The 22012-nt window shown below is 38.6% G+C and overlaps 1 protein-coding gene across 1 annotated transcript in view; it reads right to left on the bottom strand.

Annotated features, from left to right (window-relative positions):
- The window catches only part of LOC149134384 (uncharacterized), a 33565-nt gene extending 15478 nt beyond the window's left edge, over positions 1–18087 (bottom strand). Inside the window, exon 1 of the mRNA XM_089356424.1 lies at positions 16927–18087. Within this exon, the coding sequence (XP_089212550.1) occupies positions 16927–17196 (270 nt within the window). The 5' untranslated portion in view covers positions 17197–18087. The remainder of the gene's footprint in view (positions 1–16926) is intronic.
- Between the last annotated feature and the right edge of the window lie 3925 nt (positions 18088–22012).

Raw genomic sequence — 22012 nt, 5'->3', positions numbered from 1 at the left:
TGTTTAAAATGAGTACGGTCAAATTAGGTGGATGTTGTTATACAGTAGAGCTGGAAAAGAAAGTAGTGTGTGTATTGGGAGGTGCTGGCGGTGTTCCAGGATGCAAGGGAAGTGGAAGCATTTTCATACACACACAATACGCCCAATGATACTGTCAATATGCACTCAAGTAAACATGTACGACCGTGGACACTCGTACATAATCATAAACACTCGTTGAAAAAAACCGTGTGTGTACAAATGTACAATTCGTATGTGTGTGTGTGTGTGTGTGTGATAGACATTCAAGTACCTCTCAGATGGCGAGATTGGGGGAGAGAGAAAGAGAGAGAGAGAGAAAAGAATATCTCCCCCCCCTCTCTCTCTCTCTCTTTCGTCAATCTGACAGGTACTTGGGACATGTATGCTTTGCTGATGAAGTTCAGTAACATCAAAACATGAGCAGAGTTATCACTCTTGTCATTAGTTTAGTCTCAACAATAATATTTACCTTTCGTTGATGCAGGTATATGGCCTGATTAATTGAAGTTATCACGCTCGACACATTATGTATGTTAGTGCTTACTTCGATAGTAAATTACAGTTTGTTGATACCAATATAAGTTTGACATTTAGTAGGACATCGTAAATTATTTTATGCAAGTTAACGCTACCATTTCATCAGTGTATGCAAACGATTGATACGTCTTTTGAAATATTTATTACATTTCAAACATACTTAGTTCCGCTTTAGAGACCGCGGAGTTTATAATTTCATATTGGCAACGAGGTTTGACACCTTTGCAGGAGGTCATTCTTGAAGTACCCAGAAATAATCTGTAAAAATCACACTAAAAGTTATTAATTAGATAATGATTTACTCTATAGCAAGATTAATTACCACTTGTTACCCTCACATCCCTAACTTAGACTATTTATCTGTGATTACTTTCCCGGCACTAGTCTTTTCCTTTTAAATTTTCGTTTCTTCCACAGTTTTATCTGTGTGTGTATTAGTGTGTTTGTGGAAAATATGCGTATGGATGTATAAACACGCACAAACATGAATCAACATACGCATACATGCAGGGCTATCTGTCAATTGAATGTATACAAGTATGTATGTATATATCATATAAGTCAGGGCGTCTTCATTTGTTAATAGTAAATATTTGAACTTCTACCACCTGTTCATGACTAGCTGGGTTAACATTGCAATTAACCAAGCAATCCTTCTTTGGCATTCCATTCAAGTTGGTTTGATAGTTGAACCATACAAGAATAAGAATTTAAAGTATGTGAAACTTGACAGAGTTAATTAATAAATGCACTATACCAAATGGAACATGTTTCATTGACTTGAAAAGACTGAAAGGCAAAGTTACAAAAAATTAACTTGGGAAGGTTTGAGCTTAGAAATGTAAAAGGTCATGTCTATACTAAATACAACAAGGCACCGTGACTAAACCCTCCTGATAGATGGCAGTATAGACCTATCAGTTTTCTCGTCTCCCGTAACATATATTGCCTTCTACGTTTAACAAGGGAACGTCTACGAGGTTGATCGACCTGGTGGAGATCACACCCGAATCTTAAACAAGACCCTACTATTTATAATCTATTTAAATAAGGACACATTCAACAAAATAATCATAATAAATGCAAGATGCGATGATCTGGTTGGACTGCCTTAGCTCATTGATATACCCAAAGTTGATTTCCTATAATAATTGATTAACGAAGTCTAGGTGTTTGGATTTTTCTTTAGCACAAATTCAAGAAACTGTCTGACAAAAGGAGGACATAGTTTTCATAATTGATTTCCACCCTAATCGATGCTTCAGGTGTTCCTACTAAGTGATAATGGATGGAATAATTATTTACCCTCCATCTAATTCACTGAACAGCATCGAGTCGGTTTCAGATTTAGGGACGAGGATGCCACATTATGTAGACATGATATAATGCCACATAATACGATGCATTATATCATGTCTACAATCAAACTTTCTTCTAAGACAATGTCTTTTTTAGGTATTTTCAAGAGTTTATTGTATGGTTTTAATATGATAGATAATATGATCAATTGTATGGGACACCAGAGTAACGTTCTAATCTGTAGTAATATAGCGATTCTTTGATAGAACACAGTTCAGTTGTCTGCTGATACCCTCCAACCCCTCTATCTTTCTCTTTCTCTCTCCAACCCTCTGTTTCAGTCACTGTACAGCGGCTATCGACCCCAGTACTTTTTTTCAAGTTTAGTAGTTATTTGGTAGATACCTATTTGCCCAGTTGCTAAATCATGGGGCATACCCCCTCCACACACACACATACACGTATTTGGGCGTGTGCTTTACGTGTGTGTGTGTGATTCTTTATGTAATCCATAGATACATAACTCAATAAATGGACATTTCAGTACACAAGCTACAACAGGGTAAGAAAAAGAGAGAGAGAGAGAGAGAAAGAGAGGAGAGAGAGAGAGAGAGAGAGAGAGAGAGAGAGAGAGAAAGAGAGATAGAGAGAGAGAGAGAGAGAGGAGAGAGAGAGAGAGAGAGAGAGAGAGAGAGAGGAGAGGAGAGAGAGAGAGAGAGAGAAAGAGACGCAGAAACTGGCGGACAAGAAAGTTGCGTACAACTTCAGAATGTGAATGAAGAAACGAGAAAGGAAAGAAAACAGAGATGGAGTAAAAATGTGGAGATTCAAATGATTGTAAGAAAATGGTGTTAATGTATGAATGAATGAATGAACGAAGTGTCGAGATAGAGAGATATGTAGATGGAGATGAGGAAGGGGCTGGCTTTAGAAGCAGCATTTTCTACATGCGATTTATGTTCAATGTAGAATTTATCTCTGTGGACACACTTCCCTTTCTCTATTACACACCCTTCTCGCCTGTTAATGAGATCACATTTTTATGGCTGCATCACCACTCCACGTCACACACAGGCACATACATATTTTCTCCATCTCCTCTGTCTGCTTGTCTCTTTCTCTCTCTCTCTCTCTATCAATATATTACAGAAATTTGCACACACACACACACACACACACACAAGCCCAGAAAGATGAATATGCATGTTATTTAATGTATGTACACGCATATAGATGCAGCTATCCAAATTCAAACGCACACATACAGAGAAATTTTATATATATATATATATATATATATATATATATAAACACGCACATACCAGCACAAGCCACACAACAAAGGAAAGCTGTACAGAGCCTTCTTTGTGTCAAAAAGCAGGGAAGGACGAACGGCGAAACAAACTGTTTGTAAAGCTATAGGCTCTTATATAATCAGCAACACACTACATCGATTGATAAAACAGGCAGACGACAAAGACAGAAGACAGAAGTCAGAAAAGGAAGACAGAACCAAACGTTAGGAGACAGAAAGGGTGAAGGACACAAAATAGTGAGAGAAAACAGGAAAGCGATACTGATAAAGATAAAATTAATGATGATACCGAAGATTTATTTCTAAAGTAGGCACAAGGCAATAAATTTCGTGGAAGTGAACAGTCGTTTATGCTGAACTCTCTACATGACTAGTATCTATTTCACTGAACCGAAAAAGATGGAAAGCAAAGTCAGCCTCCACGCGAGTAAAAATAGCTCGTAAACTGTGATATGGACACAAGGCCATTGATATTATAGAGACTCAAGGCCAGAAATCCTGCCGGATGAGTACTAACGCCTTCGCTTCTTGAAGACAAAACTGAAGACGATAAAAAATGCTGGCAGATGTCATTTATATAGCCTTAATGCACGCAGTAACAATGGTGTCTCTGCATTTTTTTCTTTCCTTTTTTTATTTTATTCATATAGTGTATCTAGCTATATTACAAACAAGTACTTTTAAGATGGTAGGGTTGAAATTTGAGGGATATGATTTCATATTGGTGAAGGCAATGTTTCAGCACAGTCTTGATTAAGATGGCTAAAATAAACGAAAAGAACATAAATGAAGTTAATTGAAATTATCTAATTAATAAGGATTAACTGGTAATTGAACGTTTTACAATATCTCAGATGATTAAGTCGCCTGCTTTCAAAGTAACTACTTACGTTTTAGTTTTTTTAATACATAATCGTATCTTCAAACCCCTTCTTTAAGACCACGCAAATAGAACAACCATGGTCACTTAAAATGCTGGGTCACACGATTACTAAGTGAATACGCATGGCTCAGAGGTTAGCGAATCGGGCTCTCACAATCATGAGGTACCGAGTTTGATTCCCGGACCGGGCTGTGTTCTTGAGCAAGACACTTAATTTTACGTTGCTCCAGTTCACTCGGCTGCAGTTGCGATGTCATAGGTGCCAAGTTATATCGGCCTTTGCCTTTCCCTTGGATAACACCGGTGACATGGAGAGGCGAGACTGGTATGCATGGGTGACTGCTGGTCTTCCATAAACAACCTTGCCCGGCCTTGTGCCCTGGTGGGGGAACTTTCTAGGTACAACCCCATGGTCATTCATGCCCGAAGGGGGTTTTTACTCTTTTCACCCATTACTAAGGATCTCTCCTGGTGAATGCCTATTCTCAATGTACTATGATCCTGCTCTACTTGCTTCTACTCTCAGCCTCTCCTACCGGGAGTGTCAGACCCTCTAAAATTATTACTCGGCATGTGATTTTATTTGCAGCGGCCTGTGCACAAACATTTCAAGCGGGTATATTAAAGGTATGAATCTCCCCGGTCTCGGAGGGCCTATGAAAGCTATAAAGTATAACCTTGTACTCCAGAGCATACCAATGTTATACCTCACAATTCTACCAATACGAGTAGCTTTATCTTTAAATACGCTATTATGACATGTGCATTAATATTTTTTAAGCCAATACTGTCTATGACTATATACGTTAATTAAGCATTTTAATTAAATACGGCCAACATTTTAGACGTATCAGTTTTTGTACCATTTCATTTTCGTGTAGAGTGAATTTCTTACAGCTTCTCCCTCGCAGGGAGGCTCTTTCTGATCCATTGAAGTGTTTTTTTTTTATCTTTTCTATCACCATTACCAAGATTTTCTCCTAGTTTATCCATCATCATCATCATCATCATCACTGCCAATATCATCAACATTATCATCATCACCACTCCCGTCTCATCTCAGCATGTTCCATGAGGAATATTGAAATAATTACGATAAGAAGTAGGACGGACTGGATGGTGAGGTCTGGATGGGTCTACCCTACATGAAGTAAATATATATATATATATATATATATTTCAGGGAGGGTAGCCTCGTTAAGTGACGGGTGCGGGAAGCTGAGATTAGACGATCGTGTTTCTTTTAGTTTTTTTTCAATGAAGATGAATGCCAAGGGCAAGAGTAGTAGTAGTAGTAGTAAGTAGTAGTAGTAGTAGTAGTAGTAGTAGTAGTAGTGGTAGTAGTAGTTTTGTTTGTAAAGCTTTTTGAGTTGTTTTTTTCATTAATTCGTGTATGTATCTGGATATATATATATGCACACACACACACACACACATATATATATATATATATATACTCTTTTACTTATATATGAATATATATATATATATATATATACATACATGCGTACATTCATGCATACATATGTGCATGTATGTGTGTGAGTTAAGCTTCAATGGTTGTTGATTGGCCCGAGCGGGTGGGACTTATGCAGTGTTCATACCTTTCTAAGGGTATTAGCAACGTATTATTTGAACTAAAATCATAACCACCAGTCACGAATCCCATCTGAGTACATTACAGGCACGCTTGCCACACATCCCAGACATGCACAAATACACATATTATATAAGACAGACTGACTGACCAACAGACAGATAGATAGATAGATAGATAGATAGATAGATAGATAGATAGATAGATAGATAGATAGATGAGTACGTATAGTGTGTACTAAGCACGGTTATTCTAAGAAAATGAGTGCGCGCGCGTGTGTGCGTACACTATATCTATTGTAGTTGAACAAGTTCTAGCCATCGTTTCAAATGTACTTCTGCAACACTTGAGAAATATACATTTACATTATCTAAAATGCGCTTCTTAACGCATTAATTACAAAATTAATTGACCTCGCTGTCGACAAAATGGTACTTATCCAAATCAGATTTTCCGCTTTAGTTAAGTCTATAATAAGTAGAGACTACAAATACAATTTCTCTATGTGCAGACGAAAGGTCGATACGTTGTCTAGAGACAACGTATGAGATCCCAAATAGTAATGAAACCGGCTAGACCGATCCTTTTTTTTCTTTTTGCAAAGAGATTGCATAGATCTGTGTTCGTCATTTGTCCATTGTAGTCAAATCCACATGCAATGTCAACCAAAACTTGTGTGTTTCTACAATAAATATTCTCTATCTATGTGTCTGTCTATCTATCCATCTATCTATAAGTAAGATACAACTCCACCCACACTCATACACATTCACAAAGCAAGTGAATAAGCGAGAGAGAGATGCTGTGTACTGATGCACACACACCAACACATACGCACACACACACACACACAAACAACACACGAATATATAGATATAAACACACAGACATACAGTAAGTACACCGAAACGCACCATTATTCATAATTAGATAGTGCTCTATTGCTAAGTATCAAGCAGTTCTTATATACTACATATACCAAGCAATGCTTCCACATATATTGCAGTAGTTAGTAGTCAATTTTATCGGAGTCAGTAATGGTGTGATCATTTGCATATTAGCCTTACGTAGTACTAGTGGCTGCTTATATGTATATATATATATATATATATATATATATATATATGTATGCATATGTGTACGAGGTGGATGTTGAAAAATTCTTGGCTTTAATAGTATCGGAAAAGGCCTGGTTGGGGGACCAACCTTCCAAGTTTCTTTTACAGGGCTTAGAAAAACCGAAGGGCGGTTGCAATAGGTGTGTGAGTCTAAGAGGGGAATATGTTGAATAAAATCATAGCCAAAGCCAGGAACTTTTCAGCACCCGCCTCGTATGTATGTATGTATGTATGTATGTATGTATGTATGTACACACGCGATATGTTCTTAATTCTTTCGCTGGTTTTAGTCTTTTGAATGCGGCCAAGCTAGAACACCGTCTTCAACCATATAGAAGATCATACTATTCTAAATACTTTTTCCAGCCTGGTATGTTATTGAAATCTGATGAACCGCTAAGTTAAATAACGACAAAGCTGTGTGTGCGCGCGCACACACACACACACAGAAGACGGTCTTCGACACTGGTTCCCACCAAACGAATTCCACTCACAAGACATTGTTTGACCCGTGGTTACAGAAGAAAGACATTTGCGCAAGTGTACGACGTAGTGCGAATGAACCGGTCTTCGGCTCGTTCGCGCACCGGCACCGCACACACACATACACACACACACACACACACACATACATACACACAGAGTAAAAGAAACAAGGTCTTGGAAGGAGTGGCGCCACCCGAGTACGTTGAATTAACTGAAGAATTTCATTCATATCCAACTATTCAGGTTATGGTAGCCATATACACATGCCTTCTTTATAGTATAATCTATGAGGCAGATGTAAACTTATATACTTTACGTTGTGTATGTGCGTGTGCGTGTGTATTATATAAATATATATATTGTACTGGAATGTATGCTACTTGAGGATGCTGTAGTAAATTTATATACTATTGCGGATGCTGTAGTATATACAACTACGTAATTCGTGAATGACCCGTAATAGTTTTATATAGGAAGAGTTTTTAAGATAATAGTAACAATGGTGAAAGAACGAGTTTCCTTGATTTTTCAGCATCCCTCTTTATTTAGATTTTAGACTTCATAAACTGACCATTATGAGAAGGTAGGTTGTTCATCCCAGTAAGACGGACGCAAGGGTTTTATTCTTTGAAAAGATCTTGGTGCTTTTACTTCTAATTATCCCACAAGTATATCTCTCCCTCTTTTTTCTCTCTATCTCTCTTCCTACATACGTTATATGTATGTGTGTGTGTATTTCTTCATCGAATAATTTTAATATCTATTACATTCCAGGGTCAATATAAAGATCCTCACCCGGGAACAAAAAGAAAAAATTAAACCAGCCTGGGGGTGTTAACAAGTGTATGGAAAACGAATATGAAGAAAAATGCGCGCAGACGACACTGGAGTGGGGGTGGGGATGGGACTTTGGGAAAATTCACAAGATCCGATTTTTCCGTCATAAATTCGGGTAAAATGGATATATATTGATTATTTTTTTTACTGAATCCCTGAGATTTGGCTGTTATTTCTAGCATATGGATAGCCTGCTTGAAGGCCTGAAGAGTATATATTCATTTTTTTTTTTCTTGTTGAAAAATTGAAATTTAGAAACAAATTTTTTTTCAAAATCGTAATCATTTTTCGACGGTAAAAATGAAAAATGAAGGAGGGGATCGAAATTTTACAAAAGTCCCCCTCCACCCCGTCAGGGTGGTCATCGCGCATTTTTTTTTTCATATTCGTTTTCCATACACTTATTAACCCCCCTCCCCCCCGGGCTGGTTAATGTCTTTTTGTTTTGTTCCCGGGTGAAGTTCTTTATATTGACCCATTCCAGCCTTGACCATAGCAGCTTATCTAGAGCTACGTAATCCAAAGTATCTTTCCTCTCTTAAGGTAGTACGGTTTTATTTGAAGGAGAAATGATTGATATTTGTAACAAATCGAACAGATATACGAGGATCTCCTACTTTGTTGGCGCATGATATCTCCATGCGAAACACACACACACACACACACATCTAAACGTCAATACAAACTCAAACGGCATATGAAATGAGAGAACCCGCAGTGAATGCATCTTTTGACAATCAACCAAGTGCCTCTTATCCTCATATATGTATATTCCTACAGTTTGTATGCATTAGGGGGGGGGGTATTTATCGTTTGTTTTCTGTATGAATGTATGTAAATAACAAACTACAGCTGTAAGTGTGAAGTCGTACTAAGCTATTTCAAGAAACTACAACAACAGAAACAACACACATACACGCACACATCCTCCCTACAACTACTCTCATTCTACACTCCACCACCATAATATTTGACATTCCATGTACCCATAACAGAACAAGTTTCGAAGGGAAGCAGCACACAGGTTATTTTTAACAGACATACCTCTTACTCTCTATTTCTCCCACACTCACACATACATCTCATTACAGTGATTAAATTTATTCTGTCATGTATGTATGTATGTATATATGTATGTATGTAAGACTTGTTTCACTTTTCTTCTTCAATATGTAACTACAACTGAACAGTCTCTTCCTTTATTTTAATAATCTCGTCAAACATTAAGATGAGGCGATCAAGCTTTTACAGTTGAGCGTTGTTAAAATATCTCGGTTCAACAGGAGTCCACAACGCCGTTTCAATTCTTGATTATCTGAAACATTCCATTTCACTTAAAACAACAACAACAACTACTACTACTACTACTACTACTACTACTACTACTACTACTACTACTACTACTACTACTACTACTACTACTACTACTACTACTACACACACAATTATAACTAATTTTAATTTGTTTATATGAAGCCTACACTACTTAGTTCAAACAAGCGGTGCGAGGGACGATCCATCATTGAATGTTGTTAATCTGTAAACTATTCAATGCACTCAGTACTGAATAATGTCATGCAATCCTCATTTCAACCCGAGCATACACAACTTCGTTCATTATTAACCAAATATCAGAATAGAGATGGATGTCAGGGAGTTCGAAGATAAAGGAAGAGGAGGAGGGTTCGAAACAGTGCAGATTATCAAATGTGTGCGTATGTGTGTGTGTGTGTGTGCATGTGTGTGTGCATGTGTGTGTGTGTGATACCCATGAACCAGACAACCATGTATTAACCATGTTGCTGCTGCTGCTACTGTATAATATATCAGTAATTCTGTTATATCACTCACACATTTACATTATTTCGTCTCTCTTCCTCTCTGTATTTATGTGTGTGTGTGAGAGAGAGAGAGAGAGACAGAGAGAGAGAGAGAAAGAGAGAGATTTATCATGTAGTTAATTTGAGACAGGGCAGTTCTCAGAGCATTTTTTATGCATTCCTCTAGAGGGAAATGCATAGCTAGGGTGACTGGGCGTAGTAAATGTGGATGAATTTTTAAATATGAAATTTACATTGTACTCAGATTGAGGCGGGGCAGCACTCAGAGCATTTTTCAGGCACTCCTTTAGAGTGGGACCATTAACTGGGGTAACCGGGCGAAGTTAATGTAGGGGTAGTTAATAGGTAGAATTCATGCAGGCCCTGTTTAACATCGGAATGAACCATCAAAAGAGGAAGTGTGGGACGATAGGATTGTGCTTTTAGTCGAGGCTCTCTGAACAAGGAATGTACAATTAAAGGGCACGAGTATGGAAGGGTTGGGGTTAGTAAGTATATAACCGAATGCTCTTAGGTAGGAACAGTCTACCTACAAGCGGTCATTAAGGTCGGAGAGGCAGGTTACATGTAGAATAGACAAGAAGAGAGAACAACCGGGTTATATTAGCGACATATATATTTACATACATGTCCTCATATCACACACGTTCTCACAAATATATACTAACTAGAGATGACACAAATACACAGTGACTAGAGACGATACATCAATCAGTTTGTCATGTGAGAGACAGACACACACATACATCATACACATTCATACAGACATACAACTAAAATAAATATATCAGTATCCTTCGATGTGTCAGAAAAAGGTGTGTAAAATGCTTACTGGAAGACCCATTATCATTAAGTAACGAGATATTCTGAAGGCCGAAACCCGGGACTTCTCACCGAGTTATTACAGTGTACTGAACCAACATGCATAGCTCTGCTGAAATTAGTACACATCGCGCGCACACACACACATACATTTAGACAGAAAGGGAGTAGTGAGAGGATGTAAAAAGATAGACAGATTGGTGAATAGATAATTGATTTCTCTTATTGTTTTAAGATGAATAGCTACAGACACACAGAATGACACACAAGGGTAGATTGAAGATGTACGTGATGGAGAGATATAGATTGATGAGGAAGGAAAAGGAGACACAGGAAATACTTCAAAGTGTCAGTCAATCCTCATTTGACAAAAACAAAGAAAGCAACCAGGGCAAAATACAAGGATGCAGCCACAGGAGCGAATGAACAACTAAGATGCAGAGAGAGGTACTTGACAATGGTGACGTCATGTATCGTTCCAGTACTTTATTACGATTAGCGATGGTGACATTTGGGAGTGTGGAAGAAGACGCAAGAGAGAGAGGACAAGTGTAGGATGGTTGGATGAATAGACTCACAAGCACACACACCCACACACACACACACACACACACACACACACACACACACACACACACACGCAACAGAGGTAATCTTTCGGTAAAAGTATATGACGTCATGTGTAACTGTGTAAACGTTATGTTTCATCTGCTTGACAAAGTTGAACAGTCAAACACGCAATCGCACTCCATTCACCCATGACTGACGTCATATACTAATATCGAAACATTGTCTGTATGTATATATATATATATATATATATATGTGTGTGTGTTTGTAATGTTTGTGTGTATATATATATGTGTGTGTGTGCGTGTGTTTGAGGTTTGCTTGTTGTATACAAGATGATATAAAATGACAAAAATAAATATTAGCTAATGAAGAATACAGACTTAACCACAAATAAATTTGCATTTCACACCATCTGATGACACCACTTATGCCATGATGACGCAATGAACCTACCTACCTACCTATCTATCTATCTATCTATCTAAAAGAAATGTGCCTATTTATTTTTAAAGGTCATCGCAGCCCTTGATGAAACGTCCATACCTCTCAACTTCCCATCCACCTCCGATTTGTGACCCCATGATTGTATATAAAAGAGGATGGTGAGTTATTATCAATGAAATAGTTTAACATACGCCCACCCACCGGCGAGTATATTCACACGCACGCACACACACACACATATGCGTATATATTGTGTTTAACAGGTTTAAGCGTGTGGTTTAGATGTTCGCTGAGAAAGCACGTGGTTCCAGATTCAACCCCACTGTGCGACAACACATTTGCGTTGTCTTCTGCTGTAACCTCTCGGTCGATCAATGCGTTGTCAATAAAATGATAGAAAATGTGAGGAAGCTCGTCATTTAGACGTGTGTGTGTGTGTGTGTGTGTGTGTGTGTGTGTGTGTGTGTGTGTGTGTGTGTGTGTGTACAAGTTGCAACCAGAAACACGAACCTCTCAAGGCAGATCTTAGTTTCTCTAATCGTGCCGTATGGTAGCTGTTTGTCTATAATGGTTAGTGGTCTACAACTAACTAGAAATTTTGTGCTGTGCGCGTGTCTGTATATGAGTGTAAGTATGCGTGTATGTTTGTGGTGTGTGGTATATGCTGAATTCGAGGAAAATAAACAGTGACAGATTTTTGAAAGAATCTTAATCTAGAAAGACTAAAGTAACAGACAACAACATAGTCTAACACAACCAACATGAAACATAAATTTTATTAGATTTCAGACAGGAGTGCAACGCAGTGTCTAAAACACACACACATACACACACACACACACACACACACACACACACACACACACACACACACACGTATATGTATGTATATATATATATATATATATATATATATATATATATATATATATATATGTATATATATGCAACACTGTATATAATATGAATATATATATATATAACACATTCTCTTATGATTTGAATGAATGAAAGAATGAAATAAAAAAAAAAGAATGAAAAGCAGTGTAAGAGAATGACTGAAAGGTAATCTTTCAATACTTTTGGTTCATCCTTCATATTCTGTATGAATCTGAATTTTGATTTCATGAAACCAGAAACAATAGCAACATATTAGGATGGTTGAGGAATATTAATCTAAATCGGTGGTTCTTAACCGTGGTTCATATGGCCCCGGAGGGTCTCTATATAAGATTTTGGGGATCCGCAATAGTATTTTAAAAACCCTTGAAAAAATTTTGCTTCTGATGTATTAGTACGTATTGCAAGAAACAGCTAGGGTCCTTTCTCTAACATTTTACATAGTTCAACCTACACAGGTTAATGTGTGAATACAAAATTGGAATTTTGAAAGAAGTTTCTATAAAACTAGTTTTTAAATCTCGAATGGTTATGGGGGTCCACCAGAATAAAATAGTAATCAAAGGGGTCCATAGATTAAAACAATGTTTGAGAAACCCTGATCTTAAATCATGAGATTTTCTTTCCCTCAGACACGGACACATACACACAAACACAAGTATATATAATAAATAAATTATGAAAAGCGGGAACTTTTACTTCTAATGAGTTAATAAAAGATTGTGTCACATTATTATACTTGCCTAAAGCAAATCACCTGATGTCTTTCAAGTATCGTGGACAGATGTTTGCAAAAGTGTGTGTGAGTGTCTGTGTGTATGTATGTATGTATGTATGTATGTATGTATGTAGCGATATATATCAGCGTTTCTTCCATGAATGCAATGCATTTGATTTAATTATCTTTCATTTTAATGAGAGACAGATTGAAACTATACACAAACAACCTGCACCCCATTTCAATGATATGAGTTTGATATTTTCTTTTTAATTTGCAAGCTCTATCTTTTAGTACTATGTATAGCGCCTGGTATACACTCACACAAACACACACAGTGCGTATATATCGTATGGATGCATCTATGTATACATGTGCGTGTGGGATGCACTGCAAGATTCTTGAGACCTCTTTTATTAATTATTGCAGATATTGTGGCTCATTCTGCAAACAAAAATATATACGCTGGTTGTAGATGACTTCTTTATAGTTAGCTAATTAATTAATTCATAAATTATTGACGACTTAATTTGTCAACGTCTTTCATTCTTTCACCACATAACTAATAACGGCTTTTTGTTATATCCTTTCCTTCTTTCTGCAGAACGAGGAGCATCTAACACGCCACAGCAGTCTAAGAGAGAAAAAGACATTGACAAACATAATGTACCACAAATAAATTCATTGAATAATTTGTAAAGTGAAATACAACCGGTGTGTTTTTATTAGCAGTATGACCAACCAATGTACAAGTGTGTGTGTGTGTGTGTGTGTGTGTGTGTGATAGTTACATTGATTGATTTGCATAAAACAGCTCTCTCTCTCTCTCTCTCTCTCTCTCTCTCTCTCTCTTTCTCTCTACTGCCATCATTCTTTGTGTGGTTCAGCAATAGTTGAGGCCTCTGATAGGATTTTCACTAAGATGACAACCATCTGTTGGTCTAGACAGATATATTAATATCTCTGACCTGAATGCTTCTTTCTTATAATCCTTTCTTTCATTCTCGCCGATACACGTTGGCGATAGTAACAATGACATACATGCAGTCGACATAGAAACAGTGATATATAAATATATGCATTAGATACAACGATGGTACGATAAATGCCCATTGACAACTGATAGACAGTGAGAGACAGTGATACATACATACATACATATGTATCTTTTTTTTTCATCATATTGAACCGTTAATCCCTACACATTTGTTTTCCTCTCTCCTTTTTTTTATACTCTTAATCCTCTCTGTCGAAGAGCGTAGGCTCGAAACGTAAAAAACCTTTCCATTCTTTCCTGAGTGTTAAACTAATACACCTGCTTGTTGTTCCTACACCTTATCTTTGTCTTTTGTTTTCTGTAAATTTGAACTCTATATATATTATACACATACGTACATGCAGACAGAGAAAACTGAAAAATACTGACATGCAAACAAATACCACCACACGCGGCACAATATTTCCTTAAGAACTCTCTCCGAGACATTTTGTCTCAGAACCTCATCGATCATAGATAAGCAACGAACGTCTTGTAATCACAAAGCTTTACTCTGGTTTCTTCAATACTAAAATGATGTGAGGTAAATATCGCTCTGGCTAAGGACGCTAGTTTATAGGGAAATAGATTTTCCTAATAAGGCTATGGTAATCTAACCTTCTTTGTTGCTTGTACCAGAGAGACTATAGTTGTACTCTGGCGATGAATGTCTGATGGGAAAGGGTTAATAAATGCTTGTTGCCAATACTGTTTGTATAAGTAAATGAATCTGAAGACCCAGTTTTCATTTTCACAGCATTGTTAAATAATACAATAAATAAAGGCTGATAAAGATGCTATAATTCGAAGTGTATCAGACAGATAAATGTATTGGAATAAAGATACAGAGAGGTGAGGAGTAGTCAATGGGAGACTATAGGGTGGATATGTTAGATAGATAACAGGTTAAATATTATAGCAATCTTTCGGTAGATGTCTATGACGTCTTCAGTAAGTATATGACACTGTGCTGCTCGACAGAGTGGAATAGTCAAACACTCGGGCGCGCACACACTCAAATACAAATACCGAAGAATTATGTATTTTTATGTTATATCATATTACATGTAAGTATATAGAGAGACAGAGAGATTACAGGTAAAGTCTGGGTGAAATGAACGTCCCAGTTTGGTGAACAGAGAGAGAGAGAGAGAGAGAGCAAAGATCGAATCCTGCCCTCTCATCAGAGTGAATCTAATTGTCAAAGAAGTGCACTCAGATATATTGATGTCTCTAATCACATACTTGCACCATTCCAAACAAGTATATTTCTAATTTAATCGAAGTTTTCAGTTTTACCCCGGGGATGGTGGTGGTGGTGTGTGTGTGTGTGTGTGTGTGTGTGTGTGTGTGTAGGCTTAGCCGTAAGGTTATACCTATTACACACGCACATATACGAGGATACACATAAGCGATTCAGCTGAAAAAGAAATTAAATAAAAAAAATTCTTACAGAAATTACCGAATACATACTTTCAATTTTGATATACTTTCTCAGAAAGATTGCCACATACATTATACACACACGTATGTAAACATACACACATGTATATATATATATGATACTAATCCCGGCGAACGTTGATTATATTTCTTTTTTACCATATATGCCCCCTCCCCCGCCATATATACACACACACACACACACACACACACATGCTTCACTTCCCTCACGTATTGACATACGCACCATTCCGTCTACACGCATACACGTACAACATACAGATGTAGATGCACTTGCTATTTCCCCCCGTCTTTGAATTACCAGCATTTTATCAGAATTACCGAAGCCGAAATACATTCCGAGATACAAGCCTAACTCTACCTCGTTGTAAGAACCTCGAGAAATAGTAGTTAAATTATCCTCCTATGACTCTTGCCATTAAACGTTACATACTGAAAATACCTTTATCATAGGCCTGCTCGATCACGGCTAACCGAGGGCTAAATAACGATAACAAAATGCATAGGGAGAAGATGCGATCTAACGAAGAAACCTTTAAGTAGTTGCATTCGGTGAATTTAAAATCTTAAGTGCTGCAGACAAGAGTTTCAAATACATAAAAAAAAAAATATGAGATGGTCACTTTTGGAACGCCTCTGATTATATATCTGCTTGATTAGGCTTGACTGACAATGAAGCTAAACAACATTTGAGAGTGCTGAGATCATCACATGCCGATAATATTTTATGCCTGTATGCTGTGTGAAACTTTATATGTTGTGTGTATACAACGAACACACACATTACACAACATAAATATTAATTAAGATAGATAAGAAATTTCAGTTTAAATCTTGAAAAAGCTGTTTTTGTTCTTCCAGGTTTGATGAAAAAACATGCCAAATTCGTTCGCACACACACATACATACGTACATACAGACATGCTTACATACATACATAGACGGACAGATATCACCGTCTTCAAATATGTGCGTGTTCTTATGTTGTAAAAACCCTTAATGGTGTTAACTGTGAATGAAAGAATACAAACTTACCATTTCCCTTCGTAATTGTTCCATAGCGATGTCTATTGTGGTCTTCTTGCGAACACGATGGTTATTAGCACCGCTTGAGTTAGAACCGGTGTCACTTTTGTCGAAATTTGAATCACACTCGAGTTTCTTGCGAGCGATTTCTGCTGCTTTAATCCTCGATCGATAAAATTCTCGACAGGCATTCGATAATTCGATAGATGCCGTGTATTTGTCGTCCGAAATTTGAAACAATGTGGCGGTGTTTGTGTCTGGTGTCGCTTTAGATTCCATCTCGATTAATTTCTTCTTTCTCTCTCGTTTCTTCTTATGTTATTATAGTTATTATATTGCTTTAATATATTTTATATATAAAAAGAACGGGTAACAAATTTTAAGTCTTTAACCGGATGACTGTTTTCTTATATATTTTTCACAAATTTAACAACACCTGGTCACCACTAAATATTTTGGTGATTAGCAACAGGTAAAAATAATTAAAAAATTATTCTCTGATGTTATTTATATATTATCAATATAGCATACAGTAGTGAATATTTGGAATATTTACGGTGAAAACGTTGGGCGGCGTCGTCCATGAATTTAATCAAACGCTATATTGTTATTCTTGGAAACAAATAATTAATTAATGGAAATTAATATTTCAAAATAAACCGATCGAGGTTAAAAGACGAGAAAAAAATGGTTTGTAAAGAAAATACAAATAGGAGCAGGTATTTGGTTCGATGGGCTACAAAGAAGTCCGTGTCTTGAAGAATGTTGATATCAATAATTAGACGAATCCGTGGAAATATAGTTATTGGATGAAAATACAGAGGTGTTATGTCTTTATATTCATATATGTATATAAATCCTCTAATTCCAATGAAAGTTCAATTAAAAGTTTAAACAAATATATTTATAGCAGTTAATAAATTTGCGATGTTTTGTATCATATATATATTAAGTCCGTAATAATACAACTGCGGGATAGCAAGATCCCTTATTATTATTCATTCACTTGAGTAAAAAAATGTTGCCTGCCTGTAAACGGTATGTGTAAAAAAAAACCAAGGGGGGCAGCTTATTGAAGAGACAACTGTTGGTCTCGACGAAGTCAACGTATAGAATGAAGCCAGCCGGGTACGTACGACTACAATATAGTCGAAACAAAACGAATGTGTCAAAAAATAATATACACTACGTCAGTTCTCCTACCACCTCTTACTATCACTCCTCACTGCTGAAGGGGCATCGCTTGGTAGTACTTGTTCTAACACTTCCCCTATCGTGGATGATAAGAACTAGCAGCAGCAGCAGCAGTCGCGGTTGTAGTATAAGCATGGTAGAAGGAGTGAGGGAAGTAGTAGTTGTAGTAATAGTTGTAGTAGTAGTTGTAGTTTTTGCTGTGCTATTGCTGCAGTCGTAGCCGTAGTGGTGGAGGTAATATCTTTGGAGGTGGTGGTAGGGGAAAGAAGAGACGTAGGAAGAGGTGAAGGTAATTAAACAGAGAAAGACAGACACACGCTCTCTCTCTCTCTCTCTCTCTCTCTCACACACACACACACACACACATACGCCAAACGTACACATACATACACACTATAGCTATATATATATACATAGTGTGTACACACACACACACACACACATATATATATATACATTTATAAGTGTATGTGCTTGTGCGTGCGCGTATATATATATATGTGTGTGTGTGTGTGTGTCTGTGTGTGTGTGTGTGTGTGTGTGTGCGTGTGTGTGTATATATATATATATATATACATTATGTACACAGAGTAAAATTAGATATAAATATTTATATTTAATTCGGTTTTTCTTAGTAGTAGTAGTAGTAGTAGTAGTAGTAGTAGTAGTAGTGGTGGTGGTGGTGGTGGTGGTAGTAGTGGTAGTGGTAGTAGTAGTAGTAGTAGTGGTGGTGGTGGTGGTGGTGGTAGTAGTGGTAGTGGTAGTAGTAGTAGTGGTGGTGGTGGTGGTGGTGGTGGTAGTAGTAGTAGTAGTAGTAGCGGTGGTGGTGGTAACGGTGGTGGCGGTGGTAACAGCTGTTGGGTAGAAGGTGTTAAAAGCTCTCAGGAGAGTAGAAAAAGTGAAATTGTATTGAAATGAATGTAGGAAAGATAATTAGCCGAAGTCAGACCGACTAAAGATAGACTAAAGACACACACGCACTCACGCATGCACACACGCATGCACACACGCACGCACGCACGCACACAAACACACACATATTGGTGGAGTTATAGAGGAATTTATGTCTTTTAATAGGTTGTTTGCTGGTCTTGTTTGGAGTGTTTGGCTTCGAAAAGTATTTGTGTTCCAACTGGGAATCGAAAGGGGATCGTTTACTCTGCACAATATATTTTATTATATCCAGGATAGTTGGTTTGTGAATTGGTTATCTGCTCGGATGAATGGATGAATGGATGAATGGATGGATGGATGGATGGATGGATGGATGGATGGATGGATGGATGGCTAGACAGGCTGATAAGTGAATGACAGGCATATAGACAGGCAGACAGGCCGGCAGATGAATTAGATAGATAGATAGATGGATGGATAGATAGATAGATAGATAGATAGATAGATAGATAGATAGATAGATAGATAGATAGATAGATAGATAGATAGATAAATAGGCAGGCAAGCAGACAGACAGACAGATAGAAAGATAGATAGAGAGATAGATAGATAGATAGATAGAGAGAGAGAGAGAGAGAGATAGATCGATAGATCGATAGATCGATAGATAGACAGACAGATAGAGAGAGAGATAGAGAGACAGATATAGAGAGATAGAGAGATAGATAGACAGACAGACAGACAGACAGACAGATAGATAGATAGATACATTTCTTTTATTAGCCACACAGGGCTCAACGAAGATGGGACAAATACAATGTAGAGCTTTTCTTTTTGGGAGGGGGAAGGAAGGAAAAAAAAAAAAAAAAAAAAAAAAAAAAAAAAAAAAAAAAAAAAAATTGGTGGTGTCGATCAAAAGGGATCGTAGGAAGGGAAAAAGGGGCAGTTCGATCAAAAGGGATCGAAAAAAAAAGAAAAGGAAAGGCCGATCAATAGGGATCGTGTATCACACAGTAATGTTCTCGTGTAAAAAGAGGGGAGGACAGTTTAGGTTTAGCCGTGGAAGGAAAAGCCCACGGAAAAGACCACGGTAACCTTGGTCAATATTCTCATTGAAGAAACTATAACAGTAAGTGACTCTCTTTTGCCTTTTTGTTTTATTTTTTTTTTCTTGTTCATAGGGTTATGCTCAAGATGGCTCCGTCGTTCACACGTGCCATCCTTGCTACATTCACCCATCTTTTTTTGAAGCATTCACTAGACAAGACTTCCCTTTCTACTCTCAACTTCCTCTTCAGGTGATACTTGAAGAAGTTGATGAGAGATTGCCCAGAGAGGAAAGTCTTTGTCTCTAGACCTTTCAGACGCGTCCACCATACACATTCTTTCGCCATAGCCACAAGTACGATGAAAATAGCTCTTCCTTCCCGTTTAAAGGAAGGAGGCGCGACAATATTCACGATAGACTCGGCTGATAGACCGACTCGTCCCACACGCGATAGCAGTTGTTCGACGTAAGCCCACAGCTCGGAAATGGTGGGACACTGTACGAGTGCGTGCAGAACGGTTTCGTCGCTCTGCCGGCATCTCGGACAGGTCGGCCCCGTGTTTCTCGAGCCATGCCTGTAGAGCTTATCCCGAACGGGTAGTGCTTCTCGATAGCACTGCCAGGCCAGGGATCTCTGGAAGTTGTCCATAGGTCCCGGCCCGAAGGTCGTCTTAAACAGGCGGGTCAGGTATTCCTCGTCGACGCCCAGGTTCGCCCCGAGATCGTCGTCGTACCTTCCCTCCACTAATCCACTATAGAATGCGTTAGTTGTGATGCAGTCGCTCAAGGTTGACCCGGGTTGTTGGAGTTGCCGAAGAGCAGCGCGACACTCGCGGTGCCATTCGCCCTTCCTCGGCCTCTTCTTGATCCATGACTGCAGTTCGGTCATGGAGACGAGCTGCGGGAAAGCGCGCCGCACAAACGGTGACCACACCTGTTCACCGCTGTCTACGTAGAGCCGGAGATGTCGCAGTCTCAGCGCGTGTCTGCGCATCATCAACCACGGCATGCCCAGTCCTCCTTTTAACGGGTGTTGGCAGCAAACGGATCGCCTAACCATCGGAACGCTTCCTTTCCACAAGAAGCGGAAGAGGATGCGCTCCAGTTTGGTGATGGTAGGGTCGGGACAAGGAACGACGGTCAGGCGGTAGTAGATGACGGACGCGATGTACGTGTTCGCCACCTCCGCCCGACCTTTCAGGGAAAGCTTCCTCTCGGCCCATTGCCGGGCTAGAGTGGCCACCCTTCTCGTTATCTCGTCCCAGTTCTTCTCCGTTTGGAGGTCTGGACCAAACCAGACCCCGAGCATCTCAACCGGACCGTCAGTCCAACGTCCCACGACGGAGGCGCTACTTGACGGCATGGGGTTGCTTCTCCAGGTGCCGAGCCGCAAGCCCACTGACTTATCCCGGTTGATTTTCGCTCCCGTTACCGCTTCGTAGTCTCTCAGTGTCTCGCCGACAAGCTCGATGTGCTTTTGGCTAGACACTATGACGGTGACGTCGTCCGCGTATGCCGACACGCTCGTCCCGCATCCCAACTCTCGCGGGATGCCCCTCAGCGTCGCCAGCTTCCGCAGTAGTGGCTCGAGAGTCAACACGTACAGAAGCGACGAGAGGGGGCATCCCTGACGGACCGAACGTGCAATGTCGAAGGGTCTTGATAGATGCCCATTGACGCGAACTACCGAACGATAGATAGATAGATAGATAGATAGATAGATAGATAGATAGATAGATAGATAGATAGATAGATAAGTAGTAAGTAGGTAGTATGTAGAAAACTAGACACATGTGTCGGCAGATAGCTACCTACGAAGCTACCTGCCCAGCTAGCTAGGTAGTTAGGTAGATAGACATACCAAGAACGGGTGGGTGGAACTCATTCGCGTTTGGTAAACACGACAAGGGCGGGAAGAGCCAAAATAACAATCATCTTATTAACAAAAGCTGACAGACA

Source organism: Octopus bimaculoides, chromosome 8 (genome assembly GCF_046866305.1).
Source record: "Octopus bimaculoides isolate indiv1 chromosome 8, ASM4686630v1, whole genome shotgun sequence".
In the NCBI taxonomy this organism is placed as follows: Eukaryota; Metazoa; Mollusca; class Cephalopoda; order Octopoda; family Octopodidae; genus Octopus; species Octopus bimaculoides.
The sequence above is the reverse complement of the archived record's forward strand: the minus strand, read 5'-3'. Positions and strand labels throughout refer to the sequence as shown.